The sequence below is a fragment of the Sapajus apella genome, unplaced genomic scaffold, assembly GCF_009761245.1.
Source record: "Sapajus apella isolate SASKATOON/1434 unplaced genomic scaffold, GSC_monkey_1.0 scaffold18, whole genome shotgun sequence".
Taxonomy (NCBI): domain Eukaryota; kingdom Metazoa; phylum Chordata; class Mammalia; order Primates; family Cebidae; genus Sapajus; species Sapajus apella.
The window spans coordinates 28,573,666-28,594,290 of record NW_022436958.1 but is presented as its reverse complement, the minus strand read 5'-3'; the positions used below and the strand labels follow the sequence as shown (position 1 = coordinate 28,594,290).

The following is a 20,625-nucleotide window of genomic DNA, read 5'->3' as shown; positions in this document are numbered from 1 at the left end:
AGTCTCAAAACAGAATTTTTTTAATGCTTTTAAAAATTGACAATATTATATATATTCTTGAGGTACAATATAATGTTTATATATTATACATATGTCCTGTACATTGTAGAATGGCTAAATCAAGCTAATTAATATTAAGAACAGATTTTTGATAGATTTATAAACTTGGCTTATTCAGAATTAGGTTGAATAATAATGTTTTCAAGTTCAAATGTGTGGTGCAGTACTAAAAGCAGGACTTAACGTTTATAGCTTTAAAAATTACTAAAAAACATTAAATGACATTTTGATTGATTTTCTTATTCCCAATCACTTGTTTTCCTAGCTCTCATGCAATTTTTATTTTATTGCAGGCAATTCATATGCAAGAAGCTACACGAAATTAATTGTGCAGGATGAAAAGATGGCACAGGCACTGTTGGTACCCCCGGGACCTGAAAGCTTCCGCCTTTTTACTAGAGAATCTCTTGCTGCTATCGAAAAACGAGCTGCAGAAGAGAAAGCTCAGAAGCCCAAAAAGGAACAAGATAATGACGATGAGAACAAACCAAAGCCAAATAGTGACTTGGAAGCTGGAAAGAACCTTCCATTTATTTATGGAGACATTCCTCCAGAAATGGTATCAGAGCCCCTGGAGGACCTGGATCCCTACTATATCAATAAGAAAGTGAGTATTGGTTTTATACATCCAATAAATCTTTAATTAAACTTCTAACTATATTATAATTTTCTGGTTTTGGTTATTGTAACCAACATTTTGGTTACAGTGAGGAAATATGAATAATGACTTCTACAATTTCACAGTAATTCAAAGAGTCAATATTAAAATTGACATCAACAAAGTAAAATATCCATTATGGCTGACAAATTCAAGCACAGGATAGTCAACAGAATAATACCTATGCAGAAAAAGAATTATGGGCATATATTGTACTTATTATTTTTTAGTTCATAATTGACTTGAGGTTTCTTCACAGTAATTTGTCTTCTAGAAGACGATAAATAAACTTCTGCTTAGCATCCTCCTGTAGGCAGACAATACATAAGGAAGCATGTTCACCCAGAGATTTCTTTTTCCCCCAACTAACCTAGAATATAATTAGGAGTGTCTCTTAACCTTATATAGTTTGGGACATGCTGATTCTGGATCCCCTATACTATTAAAACATCACCCTGAAGAAAAAAATGTCAAAATTGGAAGACCAAAAAAAAAAAAAAAGAACTTATAAATTTTCTCCATCTATACATGATTTAATTTAATAGTTATTACTGTGCTTTCCTAATGCTAAAATAAATGCATAATTCTATTATAATTAGCTGGCTTCTATAGTTAAGCTAGCTGAGTAGTATTTTATAGAAAAATATAAAAAATAGGTGGTATACTCTATGCCTTCTAACTGGATATTAAGGAATTTTATAACCATGATTTATATTTTACATTCACAAGCATGAAAATAGTTCAATGTAGAAACTAAAGATAAATTAATATCACCATGAGTTTATGGCTTGTAGGTTATGGAAGATATTGAACACCTTTATTAGTCAAAGCACACCCTTTTAAAAGCAGTGGCTGAATAAATTTCATTCTTTAAGCACTACATAATTTAACTTCATAAAATCAGTGATGGCTAAAGGAAATGACAGCTCTTCAGACATGGAGTTAGTCCTGTTGCTCTAAAGAAGTACTTCTCAAACTTGCGCATACATACAGATCACTTAAGATCTTTTAAATTGCAGATTCTGAATCCATAGGTCTGGGGTAGAGCCAGAGATCCTGAATTTCTTACAAACCATCACACTGGTACATGGCCACACTTTGAGCAGAAAGCTTAATGTTTTATTTAAAGTCATCAGAGCAAATTTTAATAGTTAAACAGATTCTTCTTTTTCCCTTTTTATAGTTAGTTTCATAAAAGGTGGCATTTAACACATTCATGTACTTCTAAAAATAACATTTCAACAATTTACTATAGAATTAAAGAAAAATTTGAAATTTAGTTGTGATGATGACAATTAAGTCATCCCCCAAGAAACTGGAAATAATATTCTCCCGTAAAAACTGTTGCTCTGAAGGTTATATTTGTAAAGATATTTTTAAGAGAGGAGGCGTGATTTACTCTGCTATGATTAAGTATTTGCTACTTAAAGAAAGGAAATGTCCTCAAAAATGGGAGTCTATCAGTCTGGTAGGGTTAAGGGAGAAATGGAGAATAATAGAGGCAAACATTTTTTTTTTTCCAAGGGAGACAGAACTTTAGTAGTACCGAAAGCATTTTCTTCCCAATGGCCAGGGCACCTCATTGTGGAGGGGCTACACTGAACTACCTAACACATGCTCTTAAACATTCCACATCATTTAATTAAGTCAGCTGGCTTGGGCTCCACACTCAGCAAGAAACCTTGTGATTACATTTGGTTTCCCCTAAATATGCTTGAAGAAAAGAATGTACTGGTTACATTATTGCAATTATCTCAGTCCATATGAAAGTAATGCATCTCTTTGTATATAAATAAATAGATTGGAGGCCAGGCATGGTGGCCCACACCTGTAATGCTTGGGCAATGAAAAGCCAAGACAGGAGGATTACTTGAGGTCAGGAATTTGGGGCTGCAGTGAGCTGTGATTGTGCTGCTGCACTTTAGCCTGGGTGACAGATCAAGATCCTGTCTCTAAATAAATAAATAGATTGGCATTCTTATTTTATATGCCAGGTTTTAAAGTTTGGTTAATGTGAGTCTGCCACTAAAAAACAGAGTTGCCCTCTGTTAATGACAAAGTCAATTTTTATTGCCTCCATGGCTGAGAGGTAGACTTGGACACTGATTTATTCATAGTGGCTGTGAACCATTTTGTGAGGCATCTAGACATTCTTTACTGTTGGCTGCACTGCTTTCATTTATGAAATATCCGTAAAGATGAAGATTGAAGTGCTGTTACAGAGGTAATTTGTCATTCTTAGCATAGAAGGAGTCATGTAAGAAGCTAATGGAAGAAGTTTTGGAATTTAAAAACATATTATGAAGCTATATTAGCTATAAGGAAAAATACAAGTAAAAGGCATTTAAAAATTTTAAAGCTTACCTAACTCTTTGTCACTATTAGTGATACATTTTAAATACCTAATTTAATTAAATGTGTAACATTACAATGTATTTTAATGGCATTTAATTTGACCAGGGTACTATTAACTGTAGTGACAGTGATAATCATAGCTAACTTTTCTTGTGCTCATACTGTGTCAAACACTGCTGAGTGCTTTAACTCATTTGCTATTTACTGAACCAGTGAAGCAGGTCCTATTGTTAGCTTCAGTTTGCAAATGGGAAAGTGAAGCACAGAGAGGTGAAGTAACATGCTCAAGGCCACACTCAAGTGATGAATCCAGGATCTGAGCCCAAGCATTCGGCTCCAGAGTCGGAGCTCTTAAACACTAAGTGAAATTATATACTGTGCTTATTAATGTAATAAAATAAAAGAGAATGTTTAAAAATGGTTGCGTCATTTTTTGAGTTCTCTGATGTGGTCCTAATCACTGAGATGCAAATCTTATTCTTGCCACAAAGTAGTAAAACTTTTAGTAAACTTACAAGATGTGCATTTGCCTGGGAAAAAGAAGCAAATAACATTCCAGAGTACAAAATAGCTAGTTTAACATACTTCCAGCTGTAGCATTTATAATGTCAATAGCGATATGTAGTATTAACTTTTTAAGTCACATCATTACTTATCATTACTTGGAAACCTAACTTTAAAATTGCTATGATTTATCCCTCCTCCGTTCATTTGTCATTTTCTCAAGTAATTTTCAGTTTAGGTATATCTCTTCATAATATTAGAGCCCCATAATTTCAATTTTTTTTCTTGCAGTTCTTTCACTAAATAGGATAGTAGTATTTTTTTCCACATTTCTCAGAACTCAGGTTTCTCTTTGTATCAGGTGGTGGTCCCAAAAAATAAACTGGGATTGTGGTTTTAAGGCCTGCTCTGTTTTGGAACTTACAAATTCAACGAAGATGCTCTTAGCATGCCAGCTTTAATTCCACTAGTACCACAAAGGCTAATCTTGCAGGGGGTGTAAAGGGTTCCATGATCAAAGGGATAATTTATTGCTGTTCACTCTGCTTTTGGAGATAGTTTAAAATGAAACTTTCTCCTAATGTTGCAAGTAGAAACTGCTTTTTCAGGGAAACTGTTTCAAAAGAGCATGAGAACATCCTCCTTAAATTATGGTGAACGTTTTCAAGTTAATGCTGTTGTTGAATGCCTAAATGGATCTTGATTGTTCAACTGTAATATTAAATAATCTTATCCCGTGACTCCAAGGCAACCCTTTAATGCTTCTGTGCTTCAAGAGCAGCTTTTGCAAGGTCTACTGTCCCTTACACTTAACCTTACTGCTGGTAAAGAGTAGTTTGCTTGTTCTCTTCATAAAATTGTTCACATTTATAGAGAGCAGTTTCTGGAAAATGGATAGTTAAGTAATAGTTGGCTCTATGGTCTTAAATACAAAAGGGCAATGAATAGAGCAACTGTAGTTTCTGAAAAATGGTTAAATAATGGTTAGCTCTGTGGACTTAAATACAAAGGAATAATAAACAGAAAAACTGTACAGTTTCTGGATAATGGTTAGTTAAATAATGGTTGGAACCATGGTCTTAAATACAAAAGGGCAATGAACAGAGAAATTGTTTTTCCTGTCCTTTATACTGATAATATAAATATTTTTGTCTACCTATTCAAACAAAGTACATTGTCAGTGAACATAAATGTATGGGATATAACCCCTAGTTAAAGGAGAGAAACATATTATTAAGTAAATAAGTATACAGAATAGATATCTTAAAGGTAAATAGTATCTTTAAGGTAAACCCACATTTAATTCAAAACAAGTGTTTATTTGCAAACCAGGCTATTAAATACTGTGAAAAAAGCGGAGAAAAAGCAGATTACAGGCTCTTTATGTTCAATGATTTATAACAATTCCTAACCTAGTTCTCACTGGAATGAACAGTATGTGTAAATTGCCACTTGACTATAATTACAAGCAACATGTAAAAGAGTGCAAATTAATATACTTAGACTCACTGATAAAGAGAAACAATTAGGGAATGATCAAGGGATAGTGTGATTTGGAAAGACATGATGAAGGAGGTGATTGATAGCAGAGAAAATTCCCAGAGAGAAGGGATTTTCAACCTTGATTGCATATTATAATCATCTCCGGAAATTTTTGTTTTATTTATTATACTTTAAGTTCAGGGGTACATGTGTAGAATGTGCAGGTTTGTTACACAGGTGTGCATGTGCCATGGTGGTTTGCTGAATCCATCACCCTGTCATCTACATTAGGTACTCAAGTCTGTGCCATCCCTAAGAAATTTTCATTCAATTGTCAATTTTAAAATCTCTACAGGACAACCTAGTATTCAGGCAAGATTAAGAACCTCTGACATAATAGGGGGTCATTGTAGGTGGAACTATATTGTAAGGTCTGTTATGGAGACATTTCCCTGATATGAAGAAAGTTTGCAATAAATGACGTTTTAGATGTCACCTAGGAATCTATGACACTCATATTCAGAGTCATAAGGGGAGCTTGTCTGGTTGTGAGTGAGATTGATAAGTGGGTTGAATTGGCCATAGCAAAGATGGCTCTAGTGGGAAAAAATAAAAGATGATTCTACAGGAAGAGGGTAGTCAGCCGTAGCACAGCCAATGCTAAGTAGATGATTGTAGGTTTCAGATAATAGAATTTTAGTTGTGGAATGCCTTTCATTCCACAATGGTTTATTTCAGACTAAGCTTCAATGCATCCATCCATCCCCAGTATTAGCTAAGAAGCTGATCCCTTCACACATCTATAGAATATGCAAAACCAGGTTATTCAACCTGTTTGAACATTTTGAATCTACAGGGACAATCAGGAGCCATCATAAACTTTGAAGTTAAAAGATTTATGTAATTAAAATATTTATAAAAGATTATTTTAGTAGCAATGTGTACAGAGTAATCTGAAAAGTTACCAAAGCTGAAAACAGATGGTAAGCTTTAAATAGAATTGGAATCTGTAAAGCTACATTACAATTCGGTAAAAAATTTGTGTAGAATTGTCAGTTTGTATCAGCAAGCTGGAACTGTAGAGACAGATTAGGTAATAGTAAATAGTATCTTTATTTGTAACTATATGTTAATTAAAACATCTAATGTTTGTAGTTATGATATATCAACTGGTTTAAACAAACAAGTTTGAAGAAACAAATTCTGTTTTTTAAAAAGTTCTTTATGTATGTAAGCTCTTGAAATAATCCACGTTTAGTAATTTTTTTCTCGTATTTTCTTTTTCAGACTTTTATAGTAATGAATAAAGGAAAGGCAATTTTCCGATTCAGTGCCACCTCTGCCTTGTATATTTTAACTCCACTAAACCCTGTTAGGAAAATTGCTATCAAGATTTTGGTACATTCATATCCTTTTCATGTGAATTGCCTAAATGCTATTTCTAACATTTAATTTTAAAGAAAATGTCATTTATATTTTCAAGTATTCATAAACTTTCTTTGAGATTAATGGTAACATTGTTAGTTTAATTCATTTGTTTGCATTAGTTTTCTACTGTTTATAACATGAATATTATAGAATGGCTATAGTATTATAGAAGAAAATTTGCAACCAACCGTGATAATGAATGTGTAAATGAAATATATTGTATAGTAAGAAAAAGAGCAAATCTCCTCACACATTTATCAACCTCAATGAAATCATGTATAGCCATTGCTAAAGATTAGATTATGGTTAATATTACTATTTGTATTACCAAGTGTTCAAACTTTTATGCCTTAATTGATTCTTTATCTTCAGCACCTGGATCTATCCTTGTGTCCTTCCTTCATTCTTCCTTTTTCCCTTCCTTCTTATTTCTTTGTTTTTTTTATTTTTTTCAGTAAATATTTATTAAACTCGTACTATGTGCTCATGTACCTGGTTAAGAATATATATCAAAAAGTGGAACTTAAAACTATTTACAATGTTAGTCAAAAAGTATATGTAAAAGTGCAGGATAGGTGTGGATTTCAAGAAAATTCTCAAGTAATGATAAAATAGAATGGTGATTTTCTGAGGCAGTGTTCAAGCTTGGGCATTTTGTATAGGCAGATTGGAAACAGGCTTCTATATAAATTTAAAGACTGATTCACCTAGAGACAGGGAAAATGAGACTGATAACCTTTTGAGGTACGAATTCTCTCATTCTGTGGCTTGATGTTGGAAACTATTTATATTTGAAAATAAAAGATTTATCTCAAAATAATCATAAACTTTCTTACAGGTAAGTCTGGGTTGAGTTCCCAAGAGAACTTGCTATAGCAAATTCTCAGAGGAGCATCAGAATAGTGCTACCTGCTTAGGTATAATGTGGACTAGATACAGGCGTATAGCCAGATGGCCTTTTGGGGTTCCCCACAATCTAAAGTGTAAGTAAAAAGCTAGAAAATAACATTACCTTATCAGCACAAAATTGGATCTCCCTCTTTTATGCTATAAACGGTAAAAGAATGAGTTACTCACTAAAAACCTACTACTTATGGTAGAATTCTCAATGTAATCTTTGAATATGTTGGGCTATACATGCTCACATTTTTAATATTTCATTTATTAATGTTTTATAAGTCAGTGGAGAAGGAACTATCTGAAGATCACCTTTTACACTTATGGCATACTATAAAATTACTAAGGGATGATGAGTTCCTCTTCCAGGATAATTTCACACAACTGATTGGAATGCAAAATAATTTGCATTTGCTTCAAATAGAGATCATTTTTCTATTAAATTCAGCTTTGTGAGTGTATAATATAAAATGAAAAAAGATTACACCAAGGCCATATCACAGGCTTTGAATTTTCTTATTATCATTGATTTAAAAGAAATAAATAATATGAATTTCACTGTTAGCATTCATCGATGAAGTTTTTTTGTATTTGGATCAGTTATAAATGGCCATGGTAATGTACTAACGTTTATTCCTTAACTATAATTTACTTTATTCAGCATGCTTATCATGTGCACTATTTTGACCAACTGTGTATTTATGACCTTGAGTAACCCTCCTGACTGGACAAAGAATGTAGAGTAAGTAGGAATAACTTCTTGGAATGAGAAATGCATACTCAAATTCTCTCGCATTTGAGAATTCTCTATCTCCTTATGGCTATAGTCTGACTTATGGTTTCCACTTCTGTCTAACAAAAAGTTATTTCCATAATATGAAAGAAGATAAAGGAAGTTCTTTGGGGGAGTTTTTCTTCTATGAGGTAAGTATTTTTCCAACGAACTCATGTTGGTATCTGTTTAAGAGAGATTATAAATTAGTATACACTTTCTGGTAAACTAAACCAATCATCAGCCTAAAATTAAGTCTCAATCACAGTTAATCATTTGAGATAAAATACAATGATCATTCGAGTAATTTGATGAATTAAATTATTTTATTCTAGTATATTGTTATTATTGTTATATTCAAATAGAACAGATTTGGGGTTTTAGCTTTAAATTAAGTAGGTGTCTCAATTATTCGTTCAAGATGTCTAAGTTATATTTAGGTATGTAGGTTATTTATGCATAATATGTGTGCTGAAACAGCTTAGATATGTTCTGTAAAAGAAATAAAATGTCCTTCGTAAAACTGTGTTCATAAAATAACAGGGCTTAAGGGGAAACATAATTAGATGGAGACTAAACTTATGGAACTCTGTAACTAGAATACAACATGAAAACAACAATAATCTCAATAAAAAGACACTTGCCCAGTTGAGTCTCTTCTGATATTTATATCTAAAATCATAGCCATTGAGTTCTTTGCAGCCTCAGATCCTGGGCCTCATCATTTCTTCCTTGAAATGGATACTGGGGATATTCATATGATATCATCAAAGTAAAATGCTTCATTCTGTATTTTAATACATGGAGAAAGGTCTAAGCACATTAGTTGTTCAGGATGTTAAACTGTGCCCCCGTGTTGCACTAAAAGAAAACCTTCTGTGGATTTTCTGTATTAGTATCAATATCTTTTTATTATTGTTTTTGGAAGGGATTTTTCCATTTAGGTAAGAGAAAAAAAAATGCCCTTCATTGTTTCAAAACTTCAATATGCTGGGGAAAATTGGACATGAACTAACACAATTTCTGCATCATAACAATATTATTTTGTTTTCTTGTCAGTCACATATGAGGTTATTTGCATCAAAGAAACATACTTTTTAGTGAAACAGAAAGTGGTTAGATTATATAGGCTATTATATATAGCATACTATAATGATCAGATATTTGACTAAGTAAAAAAATGTAATATACTCTTTTATTGTTATATTTGTAAGAGTAATGTACAATAGGAATTAAGATAGTGTAGCAAATACTGCCACTTTTAGTTCTGTTTTTATAGATTTATCTGATAATTAACTGTACCACTCTAAGCCATTATTTGTCAGTAATTTGACGTATTTGTTATTCTTTAAAAAAAAAAATAGTAGCTTGAAAATGCTTCCTAGAAATCACTGTAGTAGAAAATCCAGCCCTCACACTGAAGAAGGTCATTTAACTTAGAACTCTCATTTACTATACACGATTTTGGAGTTAACAAAACAGACATTCCTATATAAGACTATTCCGTATGTGCTTTTCCCAACAGAAATTACTGAAACATTTAAACATGTATCAATTTTACTTATTTGTATAACATTATTAAAAGATAATTAAAGCAGGCAATTGGAGCTTGTGACTAACCTGGCCAACATTGTGAAACCGCAGGTCTACTGAAAATACAAAAAATTAGCAGGGCATGGTGGCACGTGCCTGTGGTCCCAGCTACTCGGGAAGCTTAGGCAGGAGAGTCGCTTGAACCCAGGAGGTGGAGGTTGCAGTGATCCCAGATCGCAGCACTGCAATCCACCTGGGAGAAAGAGCAAGACTGTCTTTTAAAAAAAAAAAAAAAAGACAATTAAATATGTAGACCTCTCTTTCTAAAAAAAAGAGTATTAACTTAGAGATGATTATACCTGTTATGAAGGCAGTCTTAGCTTTAGAAAGTTTTTGACTTGCATCATTCAGCTGGAAAACTTTGCACAGGTTTCCTGGTCAATTATATTCAGTTACTTGAAAGCAAGCCAGAAGGAAAACATCAAAGTAGTAGTGGTTACTACCCCCAAACTGGGTTTCATTGAAAGAGAAGATAACTCAGTTCTGAGATGAAAACCGAAGTCATTGTTAATTGAGACAGTCCCTGTACAAAGATGTGACATACACAAACGACTTAAGAACCATATTGCGTAGTGAGGGGAGTGTTATGTAAGGCAAGGCACTTCTATAGACATCAAAGTTTCAGGAACAAAAACCTGTGATATGGACAGAATTGAAGGCATGATTAGGAGCCTAGTGAGGGCATAGCCAAGAAAGATAAAGGTCCCCTGACTCCCATTTACCTGCCCAACCTAGTTACTAATAAGCATTTTTGGATACCTATTCTGTATAGAGCTCTGTCTCAATAAGCGCTAGGACTCTCTTCCATGGACAGCCGTGAACATTTCCCATACATTCCAAATGTACCCACATATTAATTCTCCAAGATCAAGAACAAAAATAGGGTCTTTAATCTTATTCCTAGTAACTTTATAGATAACATAGAGCACTAACATAAACCACAGAGCACTAACCACTAAAATAATAAACAGAACATACATGTGCTGTGTTTCTAGGCCTTTTAAAAGGCCAGCTAGCTCTACAAGCAGAAATACCATGGTGATTATGTGCGTTACACAACGATCCAAACTAAAACACAGTGAAGATAAGCTTTGTATTGTAAAATATATCACTTCCTAATATTCAGCTACTTCATAATAAGTAAAGATAGCAAATATTACTTATAAGATCAATTGAATTGTTAGGGAGAGAAAAAGAAGGGAATGTACTTAAGAAAACTAGATTTGAAGATATCTGCATAAATTATCCTTGATGTCTTTGTTCCCTCATATGAAAGAAATTTGTGCAGAAAACATTTCAAAAATAATGATCCTAACATTTTTCATATATAAAATGCTGGTAGGCTAGAAAAGCTAATGAATTTAATGTGAGCAAATCAAATCTTTATGGCTTGAGTAAAGTACTCTGAAAAATAAATTTAAATTGTACCTTCAAAGAACATAATGTTGAAAAACAAGTACTCAACTATTTTGGGGAGAAAAAAACGAAAACAGCAATGAGTTATATTGTCAAGACTCAAAGAAAAGAGGACTAGAAATACATGACATTAAACAGCAAATAGAAAAGTCTTCCACCATTTTGGAGGTTGAAAATTGAATTTAAGCAAGGTTTAAATGATTTAGCCCAATTGCATAAAGACAGAAGCTGATGCAAGGTTGGATTTAAGAACTTTGTTGATCACTGCGTTTTGGTAATTGTGCAAACACACACATATAAAATCCTACTGAATTAAAACATTTCTTGTGAGAATATATACACATACAGATGAACACATACCTATACAGCATACTAATGTGTGCGTGCGCGCGCGCACACACACACACACACACACACACAAACGCACACATGGTGGGGAGGGAGGAAGGGAAGAGGAGAGAAGAGACAGAAGGGAGGGGCAGTTTATAACTCTGCATGATTCTTAAAAATTTAAAAAAAAAGTTTTTTTTTTTAATTTTAAAAAGAATAGAAGTTTTCTATGGTAGACATGTAAAGTAGCCTCCAAAATGAGCCTACTCATTAAGAAACTTGAATAAAATATTTTATTATTTAAGTAAATGAACCCAAGCTCTGTTGCCTCTAAAGTTGTGCTGTCCAATGAGGAAGCCACTAGCCATGTGTGGCTACAGAACCTTGAAACCTGGCTAATCTTAATTGTTAAATTTTCATATTTTAGATATGCTTCTTTAAATAAAATGCAGTATAAAAGTTAAGTTTACTTGCTTCTTCTCATCTTTTCACTTGCTACTAGGAATTTTAATATTACATTTGTGGATTGCATTATGTTTTTCTCAGACACTGCTGCACTAGAAGGTCAAACCTGACGATTATCCATAAGATACATGAAACTATCATTCTAAAACCCAAATAATTAAACAAGATTAGATTCCTAGAGAATATATTTTCTCCTCAGTTTAACTCTTTACTCAGGCTTGTAAGACTAATTAAACTAACAGATTCTTTGGTAAATAGAAATAAGGAACAATATTTTAATGAATTGTAAAACCACAAAAGGATGGGATTTGCTATGATTGAAAACATCTATTTTAACAGTTCAAACAAAATTGTTAATTTTGGCTTGAATGTTTTTCCTAGGTACACATTCACTGGAATCTATACCTTTGAGTCACTTATAAAAATCTTGGCCAGAGGGTTTTGTTTAGAAGATTTTACATTTCTTCGTGATCCATGGAACTGGCTGGATTTCAGTGTCATTGTGATGGCGTGAGTAATTTTGAAAATTTGATAAATGCAAAGGAATGAAAATAGTCATAGCACAAACCAGGTTGTTGTGACATATATTAAATGTAGACCTTTCTTGTTAGCCAGATTAACTATATGCATTGTGTATTTTGAGAATACATATTAAAATACATATTGCAATGTAAATATACCTGATAAATGATCGATAAACGGGATTATCTTTATGTCATGTAGTCTTTCTCTTCATCAAAATGAAGTTATTCATTGACTACAATTTAATAGCAACAACTGTACTTTGATTTGGTTTTGCAAACAAATGTGCTCATATTCATAAAAATTACACTGAAATAAGTAACACAATTTTGTTTCTTAAAAGCAACTTTCAGCATATGGCACCCTGAGGTCTATAAAAAAATCTATTTGTTAAACTCATGGGGCCCTATGTGCCAAAGCCAGCATTAACTCCTTATTTAGTATAAATTTTGCCAAAACTATCAGTAACTCTGATTTAATTCTGCAGGTATGTAACAGAATTTGTAAGCCTAGGCAATGTTTCAGCCCTTCGAACTTTCAGAGTCTTGAGAGCTCTGAAAACTATTTCTGTAATTCCAGGTAAGAAGAAACTGGTGTAAGGTAGTAGGCCCCTTATATCTCCAACTTTTCTTGTGTGTTATTGTGTTTGTGTGTGAACCCCCTATTACAGATATGTGACAGAGTTTGTGGACCTGGGCAATGTCTCAGCGTTGAGAACATTCAGAGTTCTCCGAGCACTGAAAACAATTTCAGTCATTCCAGGTGAGAGCTAGGTTAAACACCGAGGCTGACTTTAAGTTTGAAATCAATTCATAATGATTTATATCATTAGCCTTGTTGCTTATTATTGCAGTTCACCCCGTTCAATAATGCCAAATGATGTTTCAATGTCAATTTAGTTTCTAAAATTTTAGAAACCACATGCTTATTTATAAAATCAGCCTTCGAGTTTAACAGAAAATTGCATGAGACATCTACAAAATGTGCTAATTTTGGCCTCTTGCTTTCCCTCCCTCTTTTTTTTTTTCCTTTTTTCACTACCATGGCTTTACTAACTGATTTGGATTTTACCATTCACTGCAGATCTAGTTCAAAAATGGATCTCCTTTGACGAAGGAGAAAAAATTATTATTGAAGAGCATGCATATGGCATAAGACTTATCTTAAAATTCTTTTATCCTTTGAATTATTGCTGCTTGGAGGTTAAAGAATGGATTGGTGGAAAATAGCTTCATGAAACACAACATCTGAAATAAAAAATAACTCCAAGATTTTCTGTACGTTTGTTCATCATGTAAAACCACACAAACAAAACTTCCTGACCGAATAGTTAAACCTACATATTGAATTTCCAGAAAGCACACTGTTCATGTGTAAAATCTGCTCTTCATCTATTTCTCAAATCATCAAGCTATCCATACAGCTTTGGAGTCTAAATAGCCAAGCAATCATTTATGAGGGAAAGAGAATATGTGTGACTTAAGAAATCATGGTTCCTAGCACTTTTCCTCAGGTGACCTATAGTTCTCTCTCTTCAGGTTTAAAGACCATTGTGGGGGCCCTGATCCAGTCAGTGAAGAAGCTTTCTGATGTCATGATCCTGACTGTGTTCTGTCTGAGCGTGTTTGCTCTCATCGGGCTGCAGCTGTTCATGGGCAACCTGAGGAATAAATGTTTGCAGTGGCCCCCAAGCGATTCTGCTTTTGAAATCAACACCACTTCCTACTTTAATGGCACAATGGATTCAAATGGGACATTTGTTAATGTAACAATGAGCACATTTAACTGGAAGGATTACATTGGAGATGACAGTAAGAAGTATTGCCACATTATGTTAACCTTAGCGTTGCTGAATGAGTTTTCAACTATAAATAGTTGAGACTGTGGGTGTACAGTGACATTTATAAATAACTGAGATAGTCAAACTCTGATTTATTCCTAATATGAATATCATTAATATGAAATAAAATGGTTTTCTTTTGTATCAACAGGTCACTTTTATGTTTTGGATGGGCAAAAGGACCCTTTACTCTGTGGAAATGGCTCAGATGCAGGGTAAGAAATATATATATAAAATATAGAACTCTTTGTGAGGAAAAAAGTAGATAGGAAAACATCTGCATGGTTATACGTATAGCTTTACATGTATGCAAGAGTGGTGCTGCCTACCTAGGAAGTGCCTTGTCTGCCTTACTGGATTGCCACTGGTCCTTAACTCACAGCCGTAAAAATCATCCCTTTGTGAAGACCTTTCTCCAGATTTTCACAGTTAAGATGTTCTTAAATTAATGCGCCAATGTGTGAAGGCCCAGAGTCTGTCTTTGCTGTAAACCCATCAGAGCTGTTTAGGAAACACAGGAAGGAACATGAGATGGACACCTTTATGTTGGTGCATATATGTATCAATGGGATGAGTTTTGTTGTGACTGGAAAAGATCCAGAATACAATATGGTCTTCAGGTTGCAAGCACACTTGGGGAAGTGCTTTGAAATACTTAACTATTCTTGAAAGAGCATGAATCTCTGTAAACAAAGAAACCAAGGGTCCACGTATGCCAAAGGCATGTCCAAGTTTGAGTTGACATAACGAATAGTTCTTTTCGGTCACATTTTACAATAAGAGATGCTGTGGTATCTTAGTCATGGTGTTAGTCTCTAACCCTTAAATATTTTCCCAAGAGTATTGTAGGTTAATTTTAACTCAAAATAGAGAGTTTTTTAAAAGCCAAGAGATAGCAATAGTAAGTGACTCTTAGGACATGGAACTTAAATATATTTTGATTCATCCTTTAAAAAGGGAAACTGGGGTAGCCATAAAAAAATAAGAGTGTTAATGAAAATGTATGCTAGCCATATAAATAGAACTTTGAAGATTTTTTTTTTCCTGACAGATTTCCTACCTTTATTATGTGAATGTAGTGGGAAAGAACATAGGTTCTAGAGTTCATGTACACCTGGGTTCAAATCCTAACTCCACCATTTGTGAACTCTTTGAACTTGGAAAAGTGTTCTAAGCTCTCTCTGTACCTTAGTTTACTCATCTTTAAAATGGGGAGAGTAATACTCTGTCCCTTTAACAGTTGTGTTGACTAATTGTTTAACACACATAAAATATTTGAACTAACACATGGACAATTGCAAGAATTTATTATATGTACCAGCCTGGGAAACAAAGCTAGACCCTGTCTCTACAAAAGAAAAAAAATAAATAAGAAGAGGGAGAGAAAGAAGAAGAAAAGAAGAACCTAGCCAGGCATTGTGATGCACATATGTAGTCCTAACTACTCAGGGGGCTGAAGTAAGAGGATTGCTTGGGCCCAGGAATTACAAACTGCAATGAGCTGTAATCACTCCACTGCACTCCAGCCTAGGAAACATGCTGTCTCTGAAAAATAGCCCGGTGCGGTGGCTCACTCCTGTAATCTCAGCATTTTGGGAGGCTGAAGCAGGCAGATCACTTGAGGCCAGGAGTTTTAGACCAGCCAGGCCAACATGGTGAAACCCTGTCTCAACTACAAAATACAAAAATTAGCTGGGGTGTGGTGATGCGTGCCTGCAATCTCAGCTATTCTGGAGGCTGAGGCACAATAATCTCTTAAACCTGAAAGGTGTAGGTTGTAGTGAGCCAAGATCGCACCACTGCATTCCAGCCTGGATGACAAAGCGAGACCCTATCTATCTCCAAAAATTTTTTTATAAATAAAAATAACAAACACATTATCTAAAAAAAAGAAAAGAAAAGAATTTATTGCATTGCATGTTAACTATTATTTATTATGATGACGATTAACATAAAAGCCCAGATAAAATTTGGGATAAAGTCGGTTACTGCATACTTTATTCTGGCTAAACCATAATAATCTGTTCCCTTTAATGAATACTTTTTATGGGTTAAGTAACTTACATCAGCATTCCCCAGCCTTTGTGGCACTAGAGACTGTTTTGTGGAAGACAATTTTTCTACGGGTCAAGGGTGGTGGTGGGGAATGATTTCAGGATGATTCAAGCACGTTATATTTATTGTGTACTTTATTTCTATTATTATTATTATATTGTAATATATAATGAAATAATTGTACAACATAATGTAGAATCAGTGGGACCCTAATCACAAATGATTAATCTGCCTCAGCCTCTGAATGTGCTGGGATTACAGGCGTGAGCCACTGCGCCCGGCCATTGGTGATGAGTTTTAAATACAAAACCATTTTGTTTTTAAGTGGCACATTCCATTAAAGAAATAAATGATTTATATTTTACTAAAATTAAAAAGCTCTTCTCTACAAAGACATTCTTAAGATAATGAAAAGACAAGTCACCAACTGGGAGGCAATATTTGCAAAACATATATCTGATTAAAAAAAAAAACAAAAAACAAAAAAACTGGGGCCAGGAGCAGTAGCTCATGCATGTAATCCAGCACCTTGGGAAGCTGAGTGCAAAGGATTAATTGAATCCAAGAGTCTGAGACTGGCCTGGGCAGCATAAGGAGACACTGTTTCTACAAAGAGTAAAAATAAAGAAGTTAGCCAGGTGTGGTGTAGTGTTCCTGTGGTACCAGCTAGTTAGCAGGCTGAGGCAGGAGGATTAAGTGAGCCTGGGAGATTGAGGCTGCAGTGAGCCATGATCAGGCCACTGCACTATAGGCTGGGCAACAGAGTCATACTCTGTCTCAAAACAAAACAAAACAAAACAACAAACCAGTGTCCAGATTATCTAAAGAGCTCTAAGCACTCAACAACAGGAAGACAAATGGCCCAATTTAAAACTGGCAAAAGATGTGAACAGATACCCCACACAACTATGTACTACAGTTGGCTATTAAGAAGGTAAAAAGGTGCTCAACATTATTTGTCATTAGGGAATTGCAAACTAAACAACAATGAGTTACCACTGTACGTCTATTAGAATGACTGAAAAATGTATCTGGCAATACCGACTTCTGATGAGGATGCAGAACAACAGGAACTCTTGCTCATTGCTGGTGGGAATGCAAAACTAGACAACTGCTGTGGAAGACAGTTTGGCAGGTTCTTACAAAATAAACATAGTCTTACCATATGATTGTTGGATCATATGGCAGTTTCTTACAAAATAAACATAGTTTTACCATATGATCCAACAATCATATGGTAAGACTATGTTTATTTTGTAAGAAACTGGTCAGGTAGTTCACTGACCAATTAGAAAACTTATGTCTACACTAAAAAACCTGCATGTGAATATTTATAGCAGTTATATTCATAATGATCCAAAACTGGAAGCAACCAAGATGTACGTCGGTAGTTATAAAGATAAATAAATAGTTATGCCTATATACTAAAATATTACTTAGTGATTAAAAATAAATGAGCTATGATGATATAAACAGATATTGATGAATGTTAAATGCATATTTCTAAGTGAGAAAAAACCAACCTCAAAAAGCTACATACTGTATGATTTCAATTACTTGACGTTCTAGAAAAGACAAAACAATAGAGATGATAAGAAAATCAGTGTTTGCCAGGGGTTCACGGTGAGGGATTATCTAGGTGAAGCAAAGGGGATTTTTTTTTCCTAGGGTGAGAACCTATTCTCTAAGATTCTATAATGATTAATATGAAACATAATGCATCTGTTAAAACTCATAGAACTTTATAGCACAAAGAGTGAATCTTAATGATACAAATTTAAATTTTGCGTGTGTGTGTGTGAGGTTTGGGGATCCCAGGAAGAAATAGAGAATCTGACAAAAATATATAAATGTATTGCAATATATGAAACAACCTCATTGAGGGAGGTGGAGTAATAACATGCAAATCTAAGTAACTTTGGGAATGAGTGGAGTCTGTAAGACTAAATGTAAAAGGAACAATACTCTAGTTGATAAAGTTGTTTCCAATGGTAGTATAGATTAACAATCCTGAAACCACCATGCATGTGTACCAGTATTGAGCAATTATACGCATATATATCTCTTTGTTCTGTCAGCTGAGAGGGCCTAGAAGCAATGACACCCCAGTAGTAATAAACAAAGCTCTCACCCAGATCTTGGTTTCTAATATAATTTTCCAATAAAGAGAACTAGGGCTCTTTTCTAGGACTGGGGCAAAAAATATAAAAGATGAGTCTGGAGCAGCTGATAGTCCCTAAAAGTAAGGAAGTGTTAAAAATAAACAAATAAACAAAAAAACACAACCCACAACTATGGGGTATGTCAAACTGTTAAAGGTGTCAATTGAGTTTCCAATGGACAAAGATGAAGCAATTTGAGCAAGAAAATAAATGAAATATCATTGAATTATAACCCAAAATATAAAATGAAAATCCATGACTACATGTTAATTGAAATGATTGAATATATAAGTAAATTATGAATAATGGACAAGTATCCTGTACAGAATAATTTCAAATAATTTTTGTACATACTTTGCCCTTAAGATCATAACTGCAGTTTCTTTAAATGTGGTCTGTACACAATGACTTTATTCCAAAGAGTACATATGGAAAAGGAAGAAAAGGGAATACAAACACTAACAAACACTAGCTCAAGATAGATGATGAAAGTTAACAATAACAGTAATAAGTATGTACACTTGGCATGATGTGATGTGATGGTAATGATATTTTACCTCTGTAGTCTTCCACCCAAAAATCCATAACCTCAATATAATCATGAGGCAAACATTAGACAAATCCCAATTGAAAGACATTCTACCAAATATCTGACTAATAATCCTCAAAATCGTTGTGGTCATCAAAAACAAGGAAATTCTGAGAGGTTGTCACAGCCAAAAGGAACCTAAAAAGACATAAACACTAAATGTAATGTGTATCCTGAACGAGATCCTGGAACAAAAAAAAGGACATTAAGAATAAAACAGGGTATCTGAATAAAATAGTAACTTTAGGTAATAATAATGTATTAAGTCTGGGTGCAGTGGCTCACACCTGTAATCCCAGTACATTATAAGGCTAAGGTGGGAAATTGCTTGAGCACAGAAGTTTGAGACCAGCCTGGGCAGCATAGCAAGATCCCACCTCAATTACATAATAACAGTGTATTAATACTAAATGGCACGGAATGAACAAGCTCTGTACTATCTTCATACTTTTTCTGTAAATCAAAATTTGTTCTAAAATATCAACTGTATTTTAGAAAATTCTACAAAACTGGCTAATGAAATAATTGATTCCCCACTCTCTGACTGTTTTCTGGCTTTTAATTTTTAATTATTTATTCTTGCCACTTTGTGAAGAATAGAAAAATGGTTGTCAGAGCCAAACATATTTGGTTGTTCTCTGCCATTCTAAATGTCTGTAAATCTTTCTTTGTATCTAAATTTTCTATTGGTTTTCCTAGTGAATTTCATCTGATAAGTTTCACAGTGAGCAATCACCTAAAATGATCTGGAAATGAAAGCAAGACAATTCATCACAGATAGCAACTTTGGGTTTTGAAAATTTCTATAAGTCAAATCAGTTGAAGTTGCTGTAATTTCTATACTGACCCTACCTCCATTTCTCTCTCTTATAGCCAGTGTCCAGAAGGATACATCTGTGTGAAGGCTGGTCGAAACCCCAACTATGGCTACACAAGCTTTGACACTTTTAGCTGGGCTTTCCTGTCTCTATTTCGACTCATGACTCAAGACTACTGGGAGAATCTTTACCAGTTGGTAAGGTCCAAATGAGCATGCATAACATTTATTGTTATAAACATATATGAATTGAAAAGCATAGGCCAGGTGTGGTGGCTCATGCCTGTAATCCCAGCACTTTGGGGGGCAAAAGTGGGTGGATAACTTGAGTCCAGGAGTTCAAGACCAGCCTGAGCAACATAGCGAAACCCCATCTCTACCAAAATACAAATATTTGCTGGTTGTGGTGGTGTGCACCTGCAGTCCCAGCTACATGGTGGGCTGAAGTGGGAGGATCACCCAAACCCAGAAGCCAGAGGTTGCAATGAGTTGAGATCATACCACTGCACTCCAGTCTGGATGACTGAATAAGACCCCATCTCAAAAAATAATAATAATAATAATAAATACGAAAGAAAGGCAAAGGAAAGGAAAGGAGAGGGGAAACGAGAGGAGAGAGGAGAGAAGAGAGGAGAGAGGAGAGGAGTGGAGAGGAGAGGAGTGGAGAGGAGAGGAGAGGA

General features: G+C 34.3%; 1 protein-coding gene across 7 annotated transcripts in view; it reads left to right on the top strand.

The window, feature by feature from the left end:
* The window catches only part of SCN3A (sodium voltage-gated channel alpha subunit 3), a 112,162-nt gene that overhangs the window by 26,880 nt on the left and 64,657 nt on the right, over window positions 1–20,625 (top strand). For 5 of the 7 annotated variants that reach the window (XM_032286584.1, XM_032286589.1, XM_032286588.1 and 2 more), the window contains 8 exons: window positions 354–667; window positions 6,347–6,465; window positions 8,037–8,126; window positions 12,342–12,470; window positions 13,153–13,244; window positions 14,021–14,293; window positions 14,474–14,537; window positions 20,002–20,143. In XM_032286584.1, coding sequence (XP_032142475.1) covers window positions 404–667; window positions 6,347–6,465; window positions 8,037–8,126; window positions 12,342–12,470; window positions 13,153–13,244; window positions 14,021–14,293; window positions 14,474–14,537; window positions 20,002–20,143 — 1,173 coding nt within the window. In that variant the 5' untranslated portion in view covers window positions 354–403. Of the gene's footprint in view, window positions 1–353; window positions 668–6,346; window positions 6,466–8,036; window positions 8,127–12,341; window positions 12,471–12,969; window positions 13,062–13,152; window positions 13,245–14,020; window positions 14,294–14,473; window positions 14,538–20,001; window positions 20,144–20,625 lie in introns of all 7 variants that reach the window. The other 2 variants (XM_032286590.1, XM_032286586.1) reach the window with 1 other exon arrangement.